The sequence below is a fragment of the Lithobates pipiens genome, unplaced genomic scaffold, assembly GCF_037356315.1.
Source record: "Lithobates pipiens isolate NorthernLeopardFrog02 unplaced genomic scaffold, aLitPip1_a1.2 Scaffold_18, whole genome shotgun sequence".
NCBI lineage: Eukaryota > Metazoa > Chordata > Amphibia > Anura > Ranidae > Lithobates > Lithobates pipiens.
The window spans coordinates 324,985,418-325,003,687 of record NW_027507758.1 but is presented as its reverse complement, the minus strand read 5'-3'; the positions used below and the strand labels follow the sequence as shown (position 1 = coordinate 325,003,687).

The window sequence follows — 18,270 nt, the reverse complement described above, 5'->3', positions numbered from 1 at the left end:
CGTGCACTCTACCCCCTCAGCTCAAGTGCGTATGCAGGGATTCTACTCAGGATCTTTTCCCATATTAAGGGGTACAAGACAAGGGTGTCCTCTGTCCCCACTAATTTTCGCCATCGCTATTGAATCATTGTCAATCTCCATCAGAAATTATCCGAGCATTCAGGGTACCCAATGTGGCACACAAACCCACAAATGCGCATTATTTGTAGATGACATACTACTATTTGTCTCCTCCCCTCTAACACCTCTTACCAATATTTGTCACCTTCTAGAAGACTTTGGTAGAGCGTCAGGGCCCAGGGTCAACTATAACAAGTCCCAAGCGCTTAACATTAATATTCCGGAATCGCTCCTCTCCAGGCTCCGGGAGAGCTTTCGGCTCTCGTTGAGTGATTCGTTCATCATGTACTTGGGGATAAAACTGACCCCTAGGGTGGAACTCCTCTACCAAGCTAACTACCCACCACTATATAAGAAACTGGAGGAGGATCTCTCTCGGTGGTCGGAGCTTTCAATGTCTTGGTTGGGTAGGATCAATACGATCAAGATGACTCTACTTCCCCATATACTTTCCTATTTTAGAGCCCTTCCGATACCAATTATTAAAACCCACCTTGAACGCTTTCAAGCTAAAATCATTAAATTCATCTGGGGTAAGAGCGGCCACAGATTCTCCAAATCGGTTTTATTTAGATCCAGGTTGGAGGGAGGGCTGGGCCTGCCCAAACTGCTCTGGCACTTCCAAGAGGCACAACTAGCACAACTCTCCAAGGTTTATTCACGATGGGAACACACCAATTGGATACACATTGAGAGACAGGCGGTCCCCTCTCCACACTCTGGATTTTTCTCCTCTGGAGCCCTAGGAAATTAAGACCCCCGATTCTGTCCCCGACACTATCCCACTGTTTGCCCTGTGGGACACCCTAAAACGCAATGAACAACTAACCTCCCCCATGGAACCTCTGAAACACCTGTTCCACAACCCGGAATTCCGTCCGGGTGTAGACATTAGAGCTTTCAAGTGGTGGCTTGATAGAGGGTTGTACAGAATAGGGCACTTCCTTAGACCCCCTTGGCCCTCTCACGAAAGCGTTCTGCGTTAGTAAATTAGATATGCCCGGGTCTGATTTTTTGCAGATTTCCACGTTCTTACACAATGTAAATCACTTCTACATGGCCTGCAAATAACTCCATACGAACACTGGTGTGGGCAGGACATCGAGCAGAGGGGTGGGATCTCCCTGATCTACAGGGTACCGTCACCCAGAAAGGTCAAGATACCTTACATACTGGCATGGGAAGATGATTTAGCTCAAAGTTGGAGTCGAGACTTGGCAAAGGAAGCGTAGCGCAAAAGTTTTTAACAGATGGTACTTAGTGCCCACAAAATTGGCTAACATCTTCCCAGCAGCATCTCCCCTCTGTTTTAGGGGCTGCAACCTCAGGGGTGACATGCTTCATGGATGGTGGACCTGCCCAGGATTTGACATTTTTGGCAGAAATTTTTTTCATTGATCACCAAACTCGCTTCAAGGCCTATTCTACCTTCTCCCCTTACGGCTCTCCTCAATTTCCCTGTAAAGGAAACCTCCAAGATTACACAACGCCTCATCTACTTTATTTTTCTGGGGGCCAAACTCACCCTGGCTAAAGCCTGGAAGAAGTCATCGGTTTCACCCAGACTAACGAGAAGAAAGATTTCCTGGATCATGAACCAAGAAAAGATGGCTAGTGTAATCTTGGACCGTTCCGAGAAATTCTACCACACTTGGGAACCTTGGGCTTCATTTGTTAGAATCACACTCCCACACTGACCTCCTAATCATCCTAGTTTGTGCCTTACCTCTCCGGACAACTTTCTCTCCTTTCTCCTCTTTTTCTCATTCCCTCTACACCTATTCTTACTTCCTCTTCTTGGCTTAACACAAGGCTGAGGCACCCTCGAGAAGCAGTTCACCCACGACCAGGGTTTACAATTAATTTTTTCTGACAACCTGGTGAGGGCGCTACTCCTCGACGATTAAGTCCCTTGGGTAGAGAACACGTTATAAGTAAATTTCCACTGGTTTCTACCTTGAGGGAGTTCTATATATTACTTTGCTTCCTTGATAGCCCAAGCCTGGCACTTGCTGGGATCTCAGATGCGTTTTCTCGTTCAAACTAGTTCCGTTTATTAGTCTTTTTCGGAAAGGGTTATAGTACTACTCCCTTTGTGGGGCTGGGGGGCTAGGGAGGGTCGCCCGCAGTGTTCCCTTTTGGGGCGGCGGCGGGGCCCCGCCCCACCCTGCAGCTGAATACACTATCATTGTATACGTGGGGCAGGCAATATCTTGGTCACTTAGAATTTATGCACTTACAGCTTCCTGACAGATTAGCTCAGGTGGGCTCATCCCTAACTGAGAATGTAAAAGTGATAAAAACAGAGTTGACCTGCTCCGGAGAGAGGGGGGGGGGGGGGGGGGTTACTTTGTGTTACTCATGCTTTAGTCTACAGAAGGTTTAAACCTTTCATGCCCAAGCCTATTTCTGAGATTTGTTGCTTACAAGTTAAAATCCATATTTTTTGCTAGAAAATTACAAAGAATCCCCAAACATATTTTAGCAAAGAATCTAGAAAATAAAATGGTGAGCGTTGCAATATTTTACATCACACTGTATTTACACAGCAGTCTTTCAAACAATTTTTTTTATTTTAGGCAAAAAAGACACGAAACAGTAAAGTTAAACCAATTTTTTGCATAATGTGAAAGATGTTATGCCAAGTAAACAGATACTCAATATGTCATGCTTTGAAATGCCACACGCATGGAATAGCGACAAATTCCGGTACCTAAAAATCTCCATATGCGGCTCTTTTAAAAAACAAACAAAAAAAAACACGTGTACCAGGTTAGAGGTCTACTGCTAGAATAATTGCTCTCGCTCTGACGATCATGGCGATACCTCACGTGTGGCGATTTGAACACAGTTTACATGTGCGGGCGTGACTTACGTGTGCTTTCTTCTCTTTTACATTGTCATTTAAAAAAAAAAGTTATCACTTTTGCCGTTACAAGGAACATCCCTTGTGACAGTAATCGGTGGTGACAGGTACCCTTTATGGAGAGATCGGGGGTCGAAACGACCCCAAATCCCTCCTTTGCACTCAAAGTATTCAAATCACCAAAAACGGTGATTGTGAATACTGTATTTTTTTTTTTTTTTTTTTAAAACAGCACCATTGGCAGCCGAGTAAACCAGAAGTGGCGTTGCTTCTGTGTTTACACAAAGACGACTGGAAGGAAGCCGTTTCTGACTTCCTTTCAGTCTTACTCTAGCCGGCAGAAGTACCGGATCACGTATCGTGTCTCCCAGTAAGACGGGAGGACCGTAAAGAAGAGCGGAAAGGGGAGGAGGGGACCCACACACACATTACCTCTAGCTCCTCCAGGATAACAGCTGAGCGGCTAAAAGCTGCATCGGTTGTTATCCGTGAAGAGCTGACCGCCCGCTCAAAATTTTTTTTAAAAAAAATGATACAATATGTGCGTAGATCCTCTGCTGATCAGAAACAATCACGTTTGTGCCTGTTCAGTTTGTCCAGTGGATCCCTGTCAATTCTATGAGCAAGCCATTTGTAAACCGACTACTGTACATTTACATCAGGCTACCTCCAATTCAGTCCGCAAGTAGTCCTTTTCCATCTTATTTCCCAGACCTAGACAGATCCGGCAGGTAGACAAGTGTAAAAGAACACAAGCACTCCTGGCCATAGGCCTCCATGGACCTTTCAATCAGGAGGACCTGATGGCATTGGCCCCTTTCACATGGGTGTTCAGTCTAAATCCCTGTCAGCCGTTTGGATGGATTCAGACAGAATGGCCAAAATATGTCTATGGGTATATGTAAACAGATGATTATACATCAATCTACATGCGCGTCTGTTCAGGTCAGTTTTTCTTATCTCCATTTAAATGGAACAAGGCTGCATCCTTTCATTTAGATGGATCTGAAAAGCTTCCATCCGTTTCCATCTATGCCCATTTTTAGGCAAGAAACTGGTTTATACTTTTTGGCCTTTGCAACAAGAAATAACCAATGGCAAAATGAATTTAGACTGAAGATGTGCAAACCAAATCCAACTTTTGTGACCGATAGCGCCAGTTCACATCAGAATGCAATACAGGAAGCCCACATTCTGGGCACGTTTCCCACACCAGATTCAGAACACACTGCACTTGCAATCTGCAGCAGATGTTAGCGTTAATTTAACACCCCAAACGCAATGTATTTGCCTGCACCAGGTTGCATGGTACAGTAGTACCATGAGATCTGGCTGCTGTGTTTTTACAGAGTAGTCTATGGCATGAATTCAGCCCATTCAAATGAACGTGCCGAAATCGCACTGCACCCAGATCAAATGTGAACTGAACATAAACACTGCATTCCTGAGCGATACATGGTGTGAACCAGCCTTTAGACTCTTTTCACACAGACACCAGTTTAGCCACAATTAGCTTTTTTTAAAACTAAAAAACTGATTCAAGTTGCAATTTACACTTCATTTCTCTTCAGTTCATTTTACAGCAGTCCAAATACAATTTCACATCTTTTGTTTAGTTGTTCCAGAAACCAATCATATGTGACAAAAAAAAAAAAAAAAAAATTCATGGCAGATGGCAACATGGCAGATTACATGTGCTAGTAGTCCCACCTACTTCCTACAGGACCAGTGCATAGCTATAGCTTTGACACCCAAAAAGCCCATTCTTTTTTGTCCTCAAAGCCAGTGTGAAAAGAAACCTTTACCTTCCACGTTTGGTGGTTTTCTATGCAGGTTCCGCCTCTCCTGTAATGCAGTTGCTGACCTTGTGATGCTATTTTTTTTTTTTTTTTTAAGGCAAGTATTTACCTTCTGTGGATCTTTTGGTATGAAAAGTAGCAGTGCAACCAGGACTATTCTCCTCAGAAGTGCTCTCCTTGTCTGGAGCCTCCCTCCCAAGAAGTGAATGGAACTGTGAACACTGCATTTAGAAGCCAAGCATGTTTTCTAATTTTTTTGGAAATTTATACGTGAATGTCCTCATAAGTTGTGTTACATCTCCTCTCAAATAGGCTTTGGCTACACGGTGTTCCAGCAGCCATTGTGGAAGGGAAAGAGTCTACATTCAAAAGGAGTGATGTACATTAGGATGCTGAGCAGGGGAAGTGAATTGATCTTACATGGGAGCCAGCTTGAATTTGGCAAGCACTGCCCCAGTAGCCATCTTGGAGATGGGCAAAACTGCCTAGAAACCATCTTAAGAAATTGGTGGAGTGAGATTGCCAGGACTTGGAGGCAGGTAGAGGAAAACAATTTAAAGAATTAGTTGCTTACAGATAAGGCATCCACGTGCTAGGATTGCAAGCAAGCACACCCATAGCCTAAAACCCTGCACCAAGCACCATTTCCAGCAAACATACACCCTTACTCATCAATATGAGCACACTGTATAAAAGATCCACACAGTTCCTATAGGCGGGGGGCCATTAGACAGGTATTTTGCTACTAAAAGAGTGCATTCAGGCACCAACAGGCCTCTCTTGGCTAAAGAGCCCAGTCTGCTCTACTGACATATTAGAATATATATATATATATATATATACATATATATATATATATATATATATATATATATATATATATATATATATATATACATATATACACACACACACATATATACACATATACACACACACAAAAAGGAGAGAGAAGCCCCCAAAATACAGTCCAAGGTATAGAACCACAGCACTATGGTCTGAAGAGTATGCCAGGACTGTCTTGAGGCGGCAGGAAAAAAAAAACACAAAAAAACTCTTGGCCACTCTTCATTGCTGCAAAGGACTGCTGCGATTCCTGGGTGAAGTTACTATAGTCAAGTTATTGAGAATAACTCAAGCTGCATTACAATACTATTGCTACCAAGTGAGGTTGAACACCTATCATTCCCAGTGTAATGAGCCTAGCGTACAGCTCTCACAAGGACTTTTTCTCAAATTGTTTTGAAACATCTATTCTTTCTCCCCACTCGTGGCCCCTGTATATCCTCTGAAGGTTGCTTCTGAACATTATTTCATTGTTCTGAAGCCCATGGTGGACATCAGTTCTGCATCTTGAAGCTCTTAAGGGGCTGGGCTCAGATGCAAGTTTTCAATAGAAACATACAAAATCGGTACTGCTTCTTTACCGGGGAGACTTTCTGGCCTTGTGGGCAAAGATAACCAATGTTTTTTTTCTCCCCTCAATGCCTCTTAATAGCATTCCAGAAGCAGCAGGAGCCAATGGCTCCTGCTCCAATTAAATGCAGTGAAGAGGAAGTGGCCCAAGGCCTGCTGTATACGCCTAAGGAGCGTGGCTCCATAAAAACACAGGTCAGGAGCGTGCGGACAACATTTCTACCCATATCAAGTGGCTGACTATGGTGGTCATAAAAATAAAAAATAAAGCAAAGTTCGCCGCCGGGGACCCAAGAAGAGGAGGATCGGGGCCACTTCTGTGCAATACCACTGCACAGAGCAGGTACGTATAACGTTTGTTCTTTTAATAAAAAAAAACCCCACAAAAAAAACGAATATTGCAAAAATAAAAAATGCAAACCAGTTGTGCAATGGTGTTTGATTTGTTCAACCTCTTCGCGCCCGCCCCCGGCTGCAGAGGGGACGCTAACTGCCGGGAGGCAGTTCCTGAACGGCCGCCTGTTTACTTCCGTAATGCGCGCTCCCGCGAGTGCGCATCGGGGAAGTTTTGTGCTGGCCGTGTCCCTCGGACACAGCCAGTCACAGATCGCTGTGAACAGCCAATCACAGCGGCCGTTTACAGCGCGATCGGCGTGTCCAATGTGAGATGATCTCATATGTAAACATATGAGAACATCTCTCAGCGCCACTATTCCTCCTCACACAGACATTGTGTGAGAAGGGAGAGATCAACGGCTGCAGCAGCCGTAAGTTTTTTTTGTTTTGTTTTTTAAAGGAAAAAAGCGCCACGTGTCGTCAGCGCCGCATATTAGTGCCATCTGTCGTCAGTGCCACGTGTCATTGTCCTGGTGCTCCAGGGCCTTCAAAAGTGTAATAGGTAGTCAACAAGTTAGATGTGTAATTTATGCTCCTAGAACATGAGACGGCGCTCCCTGCATGTTGGGCCTCTATGTGGCCAGGCTGTGAAATAGTCCCACACATGTGGTATTGTAATACTCAGGAGTAGCAGAATTTTTTTGGGGTGTCATTTGTGGTATACACATGCCACGTGGGAGAAATAACCGATTACAATGACAATTTTGTGGGAAAAAATAAATAAAAAAAATCTTAATTTTGCAAAGAATTGTGGGAAAAAATTACAACATCAAAAAGCTCACCATGCCTCTTACTAAATACCTTGGAATGTCTACTTTCCAAAAAGGGGTCATTTGGGGGGTATTTGTACTTTCCTGGCTTGTTCGAGTCGCAAGAAGTGAGATAGTCCACCAGTACATCAGATGTGATCAATTTTGTATGATTCGCACCACAGCTTGTAGACTCTCTAACTTTCTCAAAGACCAAATAATGTCCACTAATTTGGGTTATTTTTACCAAGGATATGTAGCAGTATAAATAGTGGCCAAAATTTATGATGAAAAATTTGCATAATTGTCACAGAAACAAAGAAATATGTGGGGGTTTTTTTCAAAATTTGCGGTCTTTTTTCATTTATAGCGCAAAAAATAAAAACCCCAGAGGTGATCAAATATCACCAAAAGAAAGCTCTATTTGTGGGAAAAAAGGACAAAAAATTAATTTTTGTGTACAGTGTTGCATGACTGAGTAATTGTCATTCAAAGTGTGAGAGCACCGAAAGCTGAAAATTGGTCTGGGCAGGAAGGGTGTTTAAGTGCCCAGTAAGCAAGTGGTTAAAAAGGGTATAGCACAAAATAAACACACTTCATTAAACACGTACATACATAGGGAAAAAACAAACAAATGCATCATATGTTTTTGTAAATCACTTTATTTATATACATTTAAAAATATGTCTGGAAAATCCAAAGCCAGTAAAATGCAAATCACTGGTGCAGTCCCAAAACCAAAATGAATGTTATAAATGTCTACAACCCAACTGGCAAAAGTAGCTATTAAAAAAAAAATAATAATAAAAAAAAAAAAAACTTTCAAGCAAGCCTCATCATCCAGTTCTGCCAAACCATTGTACGCAAATATTTAGAATGGAAGATAAAAAGTCGTATCAATGGAATAGAGGTTTTGGATACATTTTGGTGGCAGAAGTGTATACACTTAAATTAACTATTGGCTGAGTCACATCACAGCTGGATATTTATAGGATTATGTTGTATTAATTAGTAACCACACAATCCAGACCTTTCAATTATGTTGGTAAATTTAAACAGCAAACTATTTTCAAAACACTAATTCCAAGCAATACTGAGTTTAGACGAGAGTTCAGATTTTCCCATTAGTAATATGAAGTGGTTTGGTATAATGCATAGGAGTGGAAAAGCTGGCAAGCAAAAAAAAAAAACAGTAAGGTGTTTTAATCACTGAACCCAACAAAATCTAAATGAACAATTTAATGCAAATTAAAACTGAACCATAACTGGTTGTACGAGGAAATATATACGTGGCTCTAAAACTTGTTTTATCACTGGAACAACTCAAGCTGCTTGACCATGGTACAATCAACCACCAAAGGGTTAAAAAAAAAAAAAAAAAAAAAAAATCTTATAGCATTTTGTGTACATTGCCTGGCAAAGTAAGCACAAGTAACACTTCCAGCTTGTTGAATCTTCTAAGGGCACATCAACACTGGCACTTGAGATGTGGACTTCATTCATCAGCATATAGCTTCTTTGAAGCAGTAACTGCATGGCTGACTGAGGTCATTATTGAGTGATCTCTATGGTGACAAGTGATAGAACCTGTGCAATTCAGAAATCTCTCTACGGTTATCAAAAAATAAAAATAAAAATTAAATCAGTGAAGGGAACCGGTGGCAACGGGAAAAAAAAAGGAAGCAGACATTGCTAACCTAACTTTAAATATGAAAATTTCAGGTCTGTAGTTGCCACACATTACATGAGCCAAAGACTGCGCAAGCATTCAGAAGAAACAGTCCCGACTTCAATGGCTGCATATTTATTCTAAAAAATTTAAATCAACAGTAACGTAAGCACCATAAAAACAAAAAAGTAATCAAAGTAACTCCTGTATTTGTTTTTACAGGTGCCATTTAAAGTGTAACTCCAACCAAAGCTGTCAAAAATTGTGCCCCCCTCTCCCCTATTTTAGTTTTCCCAAGTTACTGTTGTCTCTCGAGTAAAAGCAAAATTGACTCAATGGGGGACACTGCAATAGAAGTCTATTAAAAGACTACTACCCCCCCCCCCCCCCAAAGCTTTTGTCCTATCCAAAACAGAACACTTGACTTGAGTTCCACTCTAAACAAGTCTGAACGAGTACAAACACCTGAGACTCCGGAATCTATAATGTCCACTCAAGGGCTGTAGAATTCAAAAAGCATAAGGGGCAAGGCACCTACAGTGCACAATTGACCCTCACCCTAGTCTAAACTCCACATCAAGTAAACAAGCAGCTGATTATTTTTTTCCCCCCTCTTAATTCTAGGAGTACAAATGCGTACACAGACATCGCTGAACGGAAGCCGATTTAAGCGACGTGGGTTTAATAAACCCTTGAGGGAGCCTCAGACGGCCCTGTCGTATGCTACATTGGAAGCAAACAGGCAGGGTTTAGGTATTTATTGCCTCCTTTACAGGAGCCTTAAAAAAAAAAGAAATCCCACATGCCATTGCCAAGTATATGACGCCCATAGCAAAATACTGAGTAGTTTTAATGCATTTGATTATATATATTTTTTTTATCCTACCCTCATCAATTGGTTACTCTGGTTATTCAAGTTATTAGCTTGCTTCCATATGGTCTTATTTTCCACTTATACTGTGTACTCGCGTCAAGTTAATTTATCTACATAAAATTGCTCTTTAAATGAGACAGTGAAGGTGACTCAAAAATTTCAGCTTTAAAAGATATCTCTACTGCATGCTTTGACACTAAATACATCACAGCTATAATATAGGTTTTTTCCTTTTTTTTAAATTTATTTTTTAAGTAAAATAATTGCACACAAAAAAAAGTAATTAGGAATATCCAATTGTAATACTATATACTATTCCTTTATAAAATGTGCTATATCTCAAATTTCAAAGCCGAAATTGGGGAAAGATGGGCACAAACATGAAGCTTTTGTAATTACATCTTTGAAGTTTCTGTAATGTGAACTTTGCACAGAATCTTAGAATTATCCTCCTTACTAATGAAAAGTTTGACAAAAAAAAAAAAAGTCCAATTAAGAACAAAGCATACAGACTTCTTGGCAAACACTGATAGAAGTAATGTACAGTACAAAAACATACTGCAATGTATGACTATAAATCAAGACAATCTCTGGACTAACACACACTTATATTAATGACACTTAAAAAAAAATAAAAAAAAACTTTTATTACAAAAATAAGTTACACTCGCCTCCAGCTTACAGTATAAAACAATTTTTATTTGCAGGAATGCAAAAATGATTGTTTGTCATGAGCATTTTTTTTCTAACAGATGACAGATCTATTTATTCTGCTTAAAATTTGCATTAACTGGGGGTGGAAAAAAAAAAAATAAGAGTATGAAACTACCCAAGGGTAACAGGATTGATCAACTATTATGGTGCCTAATGAATATGTAGTTTGACTGCAGTGCCCCTTTAAAGTGAAGTGTTTTATACTGTGGAAAACGTGCTCCATTACAGGACTTGCCACTATTTTACCACTTATCAAGGTGCTTAAGAAAATTTTAAAGTAAGCCTAGATTTGTACTGCACTGTAATTAAATGGCCTGCTATTGAAATATGGTGACTGACCTGGAGAACGCCAGCACGGAAATGCATAAAACAGGTCAAAATAAGGTGGACAGTTCATAAGCTTAAGCTACGTAGTATGTTTTATGAAAATTTTCAAATATCACCCAAAAGATCATGCTAGTACACTAAAGCTTAAGCCTGATTAATCAAAAAGGGGCACTGTAGTACTTTGAGCAAGTTGCTGATGTACTTTTGGAACATTTGATGTCTTAGAAAAGTAACATCTCGCTAAACTATTATACATCCAAATAACTACAATATATCTGAAAGAGCAAAGGCTGCTTTTTCAGCCACAAAATACGACAAGAGCTAGGCTTGTTGCTGGACCCATCAGGAAGCCTCAAGCCTTTCACTAAAGGCATCAGAAGAATGTTACATTTGGTACAGCTCAAGAGTTGCTTCCTCATGGCACAGTAAACAAGTCTGGCTTTTATCAACAAAGATTTTCTATATACAGTACACACAGGGTATAGTTCAATCCTCTGCTACTGAGGTAGTTAACCAACCCTTTAAAAAAGGTTCTGAAAAGAACCACTATCTGGAATGCCTGACTAACTGGCTCTGATGATTACACCCGAAACTTCTGTATTTCAACACAATTCATGTAAGAACACATTCAATAATAGCTTTTGGAAGGGAGAAAGAAATAAGGGTTCCAATGGTGGTAAAGACACATTAGCAAGGATTGTTGTCACGCTGGGGTTTTCTTTAGTCTAAACTCTATTATAACACTAATCTTTATTCAAACCACCCCTCAACGCTATGCCAATCTACCTAGAACAAAAAAGTAATAATCTCTGCCCCTAGTACAATAGCGCTGCTAAGGCACAGACAGGGCTGATCTGTGTGCATTATTGCTTACTATCTGCCAACCACTAGCGCTACTTGCACTAAGCTTTGCTCCATGGCGCACTGCTAGGTGTTACATAAGGCGCAGGGCAGACCAGACCCACTGTTAAGCAGGTATTTTTTAGGCTTGGTTCACATATATGCAAATTGGATGCATTATGAATTGCATCCGATTTGCAGTGTGAACTGAACCGGCTTTCTATGGAGCCGGTTCACATACGTCCGGGACAGCTGCAGTCCATTTTCAAGAGAGTCATGTACAATTTTAGGCCTGGTTCAGGTGTATTTTCAAGTGTCACACACTTAAATTTGCACCTGAACTAGTGAACAAAAGAGAACACCAGACACTTTCGAAAAAACGCACTGAAGCCATGCCCAGACATATGTAAACAAAGCCCAAATGTAAGCTAACAAAACAGGCCGTCATTGCCGACCTTTCCTGAATATGCTACATACCCACCTGTTATGCTGCCCCTTTGACCTGAAACATATACAGATAATATCGGATGACCCAGCTCTGTAAACTTGTTCTAGGTCAAAGATACCACAGTTTAAAGCTGGTGGGTCAGCAATACAGCCAGTCAACTAGCATTCTCAAAAATAGATCAGGAGTGGCAGGCTATAAAAAAGGTAACAAGACAAAAAACATTTGTGTTATAATAGAGTTTAAGTCTGCTTTAAAAAGCATTATTTCCTCAGAATGAATCTCAAGCGGGACAAAACCTGTTACTATGCCATTTGTAGGTTGCAAATTATCCGCTGCTTTAACCACTATAACATCTGCAGCACAGTCTACACAATGCACCAGCCCTCAAATCAAAGGGCCCCATTTTTAACGTTAATGTGTCCTACCACTGGGAGAGTTTTCACATTACCAGGCAGGCTTAATAGGCAGGATTCCTGCAGGCCTATATATGCAATCAAATGTTGATCAAAATGCTCAGGTTAACATGGGTAAAGCAGCTCAATAATAAGCTTAAAGAGAAAAAAATGGCAGAGCAAACACCATTGGAACCACACATTAAGAAAACAAAACCTACAGTAGGCATATTTTTATTGTTTATACAATAAAACCAAATACCATATTAAAGTTGTAAAGTAATTCTGTTGAAGACTTAAAGTAACTTAAGTTTAATAACTTGCACTGCAAAAAAAAAAAAAAAAAAAAAAAAAAAAAAATAAAAGTTAAAGGAATCCATGTCAAAGTCCACATATTAGTTCAAAGTCCAATATTAGAATCCATGATCTTTGCTTGAAGGTCTTCTGCGACAGAAATGCTCCTATACATTGAGATTTTATGGTTTCTTGATTTTCTTACCATTATTCCACTGCAAGCTTCTGGTGTAATCCCACATACCAAGTCAGTCTTCATTGTAACAGGTCAGGACCGGCCTCGACCCCTTTTCCCTGCTATCCAGGTAACAAAAAGGCACCAATTAGAGACACAGTTCATATTTAGGGGAAAAAGGTAAAAAGAAAAAAAAAAAACAGACACAAGATTTTCAATTTAAAACATAAAAAAAGAAATACTCATGCATGGAATAACATAACCATAAAATAAAGCATGCAGATAAGGTATATGATTGCCACTAACTTGCTAATTTGGATTTGTGTTTTGGAAGTTTTTTTTTTTTTTTTTTTAATTTAAAAACTTTTGGTCACAAACTGATTTTATTTTTAAAAAATGTACAAAAAGTAAATCTAAAAACTATAGCTAGTAAAGGCTACACACTGCTTAAGTCTTTGAAATATTTGATTTTTATGCTGATAAAACATTTAAATGGAATGGTTATCTGAAAAACTGCTTGACAAACTATAAAAAGGCATTTGTAATAGCATGGCAACTGTATTTGTTAGTCTAACTATATCATATTGCTGTATGGAGTTATATTTTTATTCATATTGGATTTCTGCTGGATAATTTCAGGGGCCTGTTGGCCATTAAGAAAAAAAAAAAAAAAAAAAAAACAGGTATATTTGCTTTTCAACGTCTGTTTGTTTCTGTTGCAAAGCCTTAAAGTGGAAGTCCATGCAAAAACTAAAAACCCTGCATTTATAGGTACTAACATATCTAACACTAACACCATCTAGCACTAACCTATCTAACCCTGAAAAGGAGGATCGGAGCGGTTCTTGGAAAAATACATATATCCTAAAGAAAAGAACTGGAGGGCATATTTCTCTATGCAACGCTAAATCAGGTCTATCCCAAGAAAACAGGATTAAGTGGATGTACCATCCTCTCAAAATAGTTAAGTGATACAGAAACTCTAGCTGGCTAGTGCAGCAAGTTAGAAATATACTATACACACAGCTGTTAGTGGAAAATCTAGCATAAAGCATCCCTGTTGCCAACCTTAAAAATATCCCTGTAAAAGATAAATACTGCTGAAGCGCCACTGTACAAAAATTGCCCCCAAAAGTTGTCTTCAGAAACTTGGCAACCCCAGCCAGCCTCCACATCACCATGCCCTGTAAAGATGTGGACATTGGTGAGAAACCACTGAAAACACTGGGATAATAAGAGGATACGCTTTTTGCAGATTTCACTGGGAGACTATTTGTCTTTTATAGGATTATATTGCCATGTTAGGGATGGAGACAGTTGCTAGAGTAAGAGTTAACTAAACCCTTCATTCCCAATACAATGCAGAAAGAAATTAGACTCGGAGATGCACAATATCTCCCAGACTGCTCTTATTTAGATCTGACAGGTTTATAGTACTCCTGCAAGACAGCCACTGCATCTACTAGGCTGCCCTTCCAAATCAGATTTATGTCAATACATCCACAAAATACAAAGGCTTCTGTGAATGGGCAGCAGAAGGAAGGGTTGGGGCATAGCTGCTCTGTGTTTCTCTCCTCCCAGATCCCAGTCTCTCCTGCAAGTCAAAGCATGCCCTTATACTTTTAACATAGTGGCTGAATTCCTGGAAATCAGCCTAAATCATATTACTTTATGCAATTTAAGTCTACAATGAACAAACTGCGAAAATGAATTGCTTTATTCAGGCCTAGGAATTATACCCGGTTATAAAGCTCAACATGAATAATATGCTCAATAATGAGTAACTATTGGAAAACTGGATAAACCAGTTGAAAACAAAATGTATGAGTAGCCACCCACAATATATCTGCAATAGCCTTGTTTGAAATGACAATGAAAAGTGTGAATCTTAATTCATCATTGATGAATATTACTTTTAAAGTAATTTATATATATTGCACATGTGTAGTGGAGTGCCACATGCCCATCTCTCATGCTGCAAGCACTGCAGTAAAGCATGTATTACAGTAGTGCACTAAGGGCCCTAAGATGAGGTATAATTAGAAAAAAAAAAAGTTGTTTCTCAGATTATGACTTTTTCGCCACTATGACTGTCCTAAAGTGTTGAAAACACCCGTCTCTTGTTGTGGACTACAAATGGTTCACGGTAGCTGTGGTCTTCACGAGGCATAGACCCACTGCCTGGGGAATCAGTGCCTCTGCCTCAGAAGTTGTGGCCAAGAAGACAAAGCAGAATTGGAAAGTGATCAGTGGGACCCAAATGGAACCCACAACAAATGACAGGAAATTATTTGGTGCTCTAATGGGTCTTTTTGGTTCAGATGCAGCAGTGGACTCAATTTGACAAATCTGCCTTAGGCTTCATGCACACTGGACATTAAAATAATGTTCTAAATGCACCAATAGCTTTGCAGTGAGTCTTGCAACATTTATGCAATAGCGTTTTTTTTATTAATGTATCAAAAACATTAAACACTGGTGAGTTGCGTTTTTGAGCATTTATGCGGGTTTGGCGGTTTTTGTGGCAAGAAAAACAGCTCCGGAATGCGCTTTTAGGGTGTTCGGGCAGCAGTCCATAAACTTCACTGCTGATGAGCGTCCATGTGTGCATGGACACATAGGATAAGAGGGGATTTTATGGGCTGTTAAACCACCCAAACTCCCAAAAAGGGACGTTATGAGCTTCAGTGTGCATGGAGCCTAAAATCGATATTAAATGTCTTGTTTTTGTTTAAGAATAACAAACATGTTATAGTTGCCTGCTCTGTGCAGTGATTTTGCACAGGGCAGCCCAAATCCTCTTCTCGGGTCCCTCACCAGCACTCCTGGCCCCTCCTACCCTGCCCCAAAGCAATAAGTTTGCTATTGGGGGGGGGGGGCATCCACTGCCAAGTGTGCCCATTCAAACATGGAGCTGTGGCTTGGCCCCCCTCTCCCCTCATTATCTCACTGACTATAGCAGGAGCCAATAGCGCCCACTGTGTCTCAGGAGAGAGTCCCAGACAGCTGAGTCTCACATACATCGCTAGTTCGAGATGGGGCTTAGGTAAGTATTAGTGGGGCTGCTGCACACAGGTACCTTCTGCTTTTAGAACCACTAAGTAATGGAAGAGTCAAAGTCTCTTCAGAGTTTTGATGGTATGGCTCATAATCAGATGGACCAAGATTAGATTATTACAACGCTAGTTATACATAAAAATTAATTTAGCCAACAGCTATATAAGCATAAAGAGCAAGTCAAACATGAAATTTTGCGTGTGGCACATTGACAGTGCAAAACAATATATTCCAAATGCAATCTGATAAACACTGATCAGGATACCTGAAGCACACAGGCTGATTTACTAGATACTGTAAAGCCCTCAGATTACCCGGTTTTCACTTCAAAAGAAAGCGTATTGTATTTTCAGTGGCATATATTTCGAGTTACTATTGCAGTGTCTACCATGAAGACATTTTTAATGCTATGGTCACACATGTACAGTTTTGTTATTCTTTTATGCTATTGCACTGAACACTTGCAAACTAGTAGCTAGCGATCCATTACCTCCCCCATCTTCCTGCTTATTCACCATTTTGATATAGCTAGAGAGTGCTTTTTTTAAAGTGCATTTGTACATTTGCAGCCAAATTTAAAAGATATCCACATTAGGTTTGTTATGCGATCTCATTCACATAGCATACCCTAAAAATAGGTTAAAAAACAAAAACACTAATTTGTATCTTTGGAGCAAGACTACACAAAAATGTATAGGCACCTTCTATTTAGAATAATTCGCAACATGCTTACTCTTCAGGGACAGGGACTAAAACTGCATTAACATAATGCAGAATCCAAGCTTGGATATCTATAACCCTTTAGTAGGACATAGTGTACATATCTAGTTCACAACTGATAATTATGATCCGTCAGCAGATGGGCTGCAAAGGTGGAAATACACTTTAAGATACAGAAAACTCAAACTTGCATTGCGAGAAGCAATAAGATAGTGTAGCAGTACAAATCAAACTAGAAGCTAAATTCAATGAGCAAATGTAGCTGCCCTCACATGCAAACTCAGATATGACAGGCTTTTTTTTAAAACATGGTATACTTACCTCCTCTGTGTAAGGGTTTTGCACAGAGTGGCCCAATTCTCCTCTTCTGGGATCCTCCCGAGTGCTCCCTCAGAGACCAACATTCCCGGGGGTACCTGTGCGGACGCACTCCCAAGTCCTGCTGCTGCGTCTATTGGCAGACAACTCGCCGCCACAACCCCCCCCCCCCCCCCCCGATTTGATTATCCAATGAAGATCTGAGACAGCAGCTGGAGCTGCTGGGCTCATTCTCCTCGCTGGAAAGGGGGGCTCCTGCACTACAGAAGGTTTTTCAACCCCTATGAAAAAACCAAGGCTGGACTTGCACTGTTCTGAGTGCATAGTAATAGGCAAGCGGTTCTAAAGCCTACTTTTTTTCTTACCCCATCACTAACTTGAGCCCTTATTCAATCCAGCGCTGGGCACGTATGCATCTCCTCTTACCTCATTGGCATTACTAGGGCACCGGGAGCCAATGCAGTCAAAGTGAGTGATGAAGGGGAGGAATCGAGGATGCTCTGTGCAAAACCACTGCACAGAGACAGTATACTAGGTTTGATATAAAAAAAATTGAACGTTTATAATCAAATATTTGCAGTTGACAAAGGCCTTCTTTGCAATTACCGCTTGAACAACATACAGTCACCACTTATTGCAACCTATCAATCTTCACAAGCTGCTAGCAAATGGCTGTTTGCTGTGCTTCTGCCTGCCAAGTGGCAAAAAAAGTACCATTTTACACACTATGGGTAAAAGCAACTGTGTTTATGAGGCCTAAGGCTCGGTACACACTGCCATGACTTGGGATCCAACTTGTGAGACCCGAAGTTGCCAAGTGTGTGAAAACCCATTTTAGTCAATGAGAGCTGTCTTAATTAGCACTACTGAAGTCGCTTTGAATTTGGAAAAAAGGTTCCTGTACTACTTCAAGGCGACTTGTGCCCATAGACGTTAATGGAAGTTGCCTTAGTTGGATCCTCATCTTTTTTTTTTTTTTTTAAAAGCACAAACATCATACTTACCAACTCTGCAAGGCTTTTGCACAGAGCGGGCGCCCGATCTTTCTGGAGTGTCCAGGCAGCACTCTTGGCTCCTTCATCGAGTGCCCCCATGG

General features: G+C 40.5%; 1 protein-coding gene across 5 annotated transcripts in view; it reads right to left on the bottom strand.

Moving 5' to 3' along the window:
• Positions 1-10,516: 10,516 nt before the first annotated feature.
• Positions 10,517-18,270, bottom strand: part of SYNCRIP (synaptotagmin binding cytoplasmic RNA interacting protein) — a 49,078-nt gene continuing 41,324 nt past the window's right edge. For 3 of the 5 annotated variants that reach the window (XM_077487296.1, XM_077487297.1, XM_077487299.1), the window contains exon 12: positions 10,517-13,201. In XM_077487296.1, coding sequence (XP_077343422.1) covers positions 13,173-13,201 — 29 coding nt within the window. In that variant the 3' untranslated portion in view covers positions 10,517-13,172. The remainder of the gene's footprint in view (positions 13,202-18,270) is intronic. The other 2 variants (XM_077487298.1, XM_077487300.1) reach the window with 1 other exon arrangement.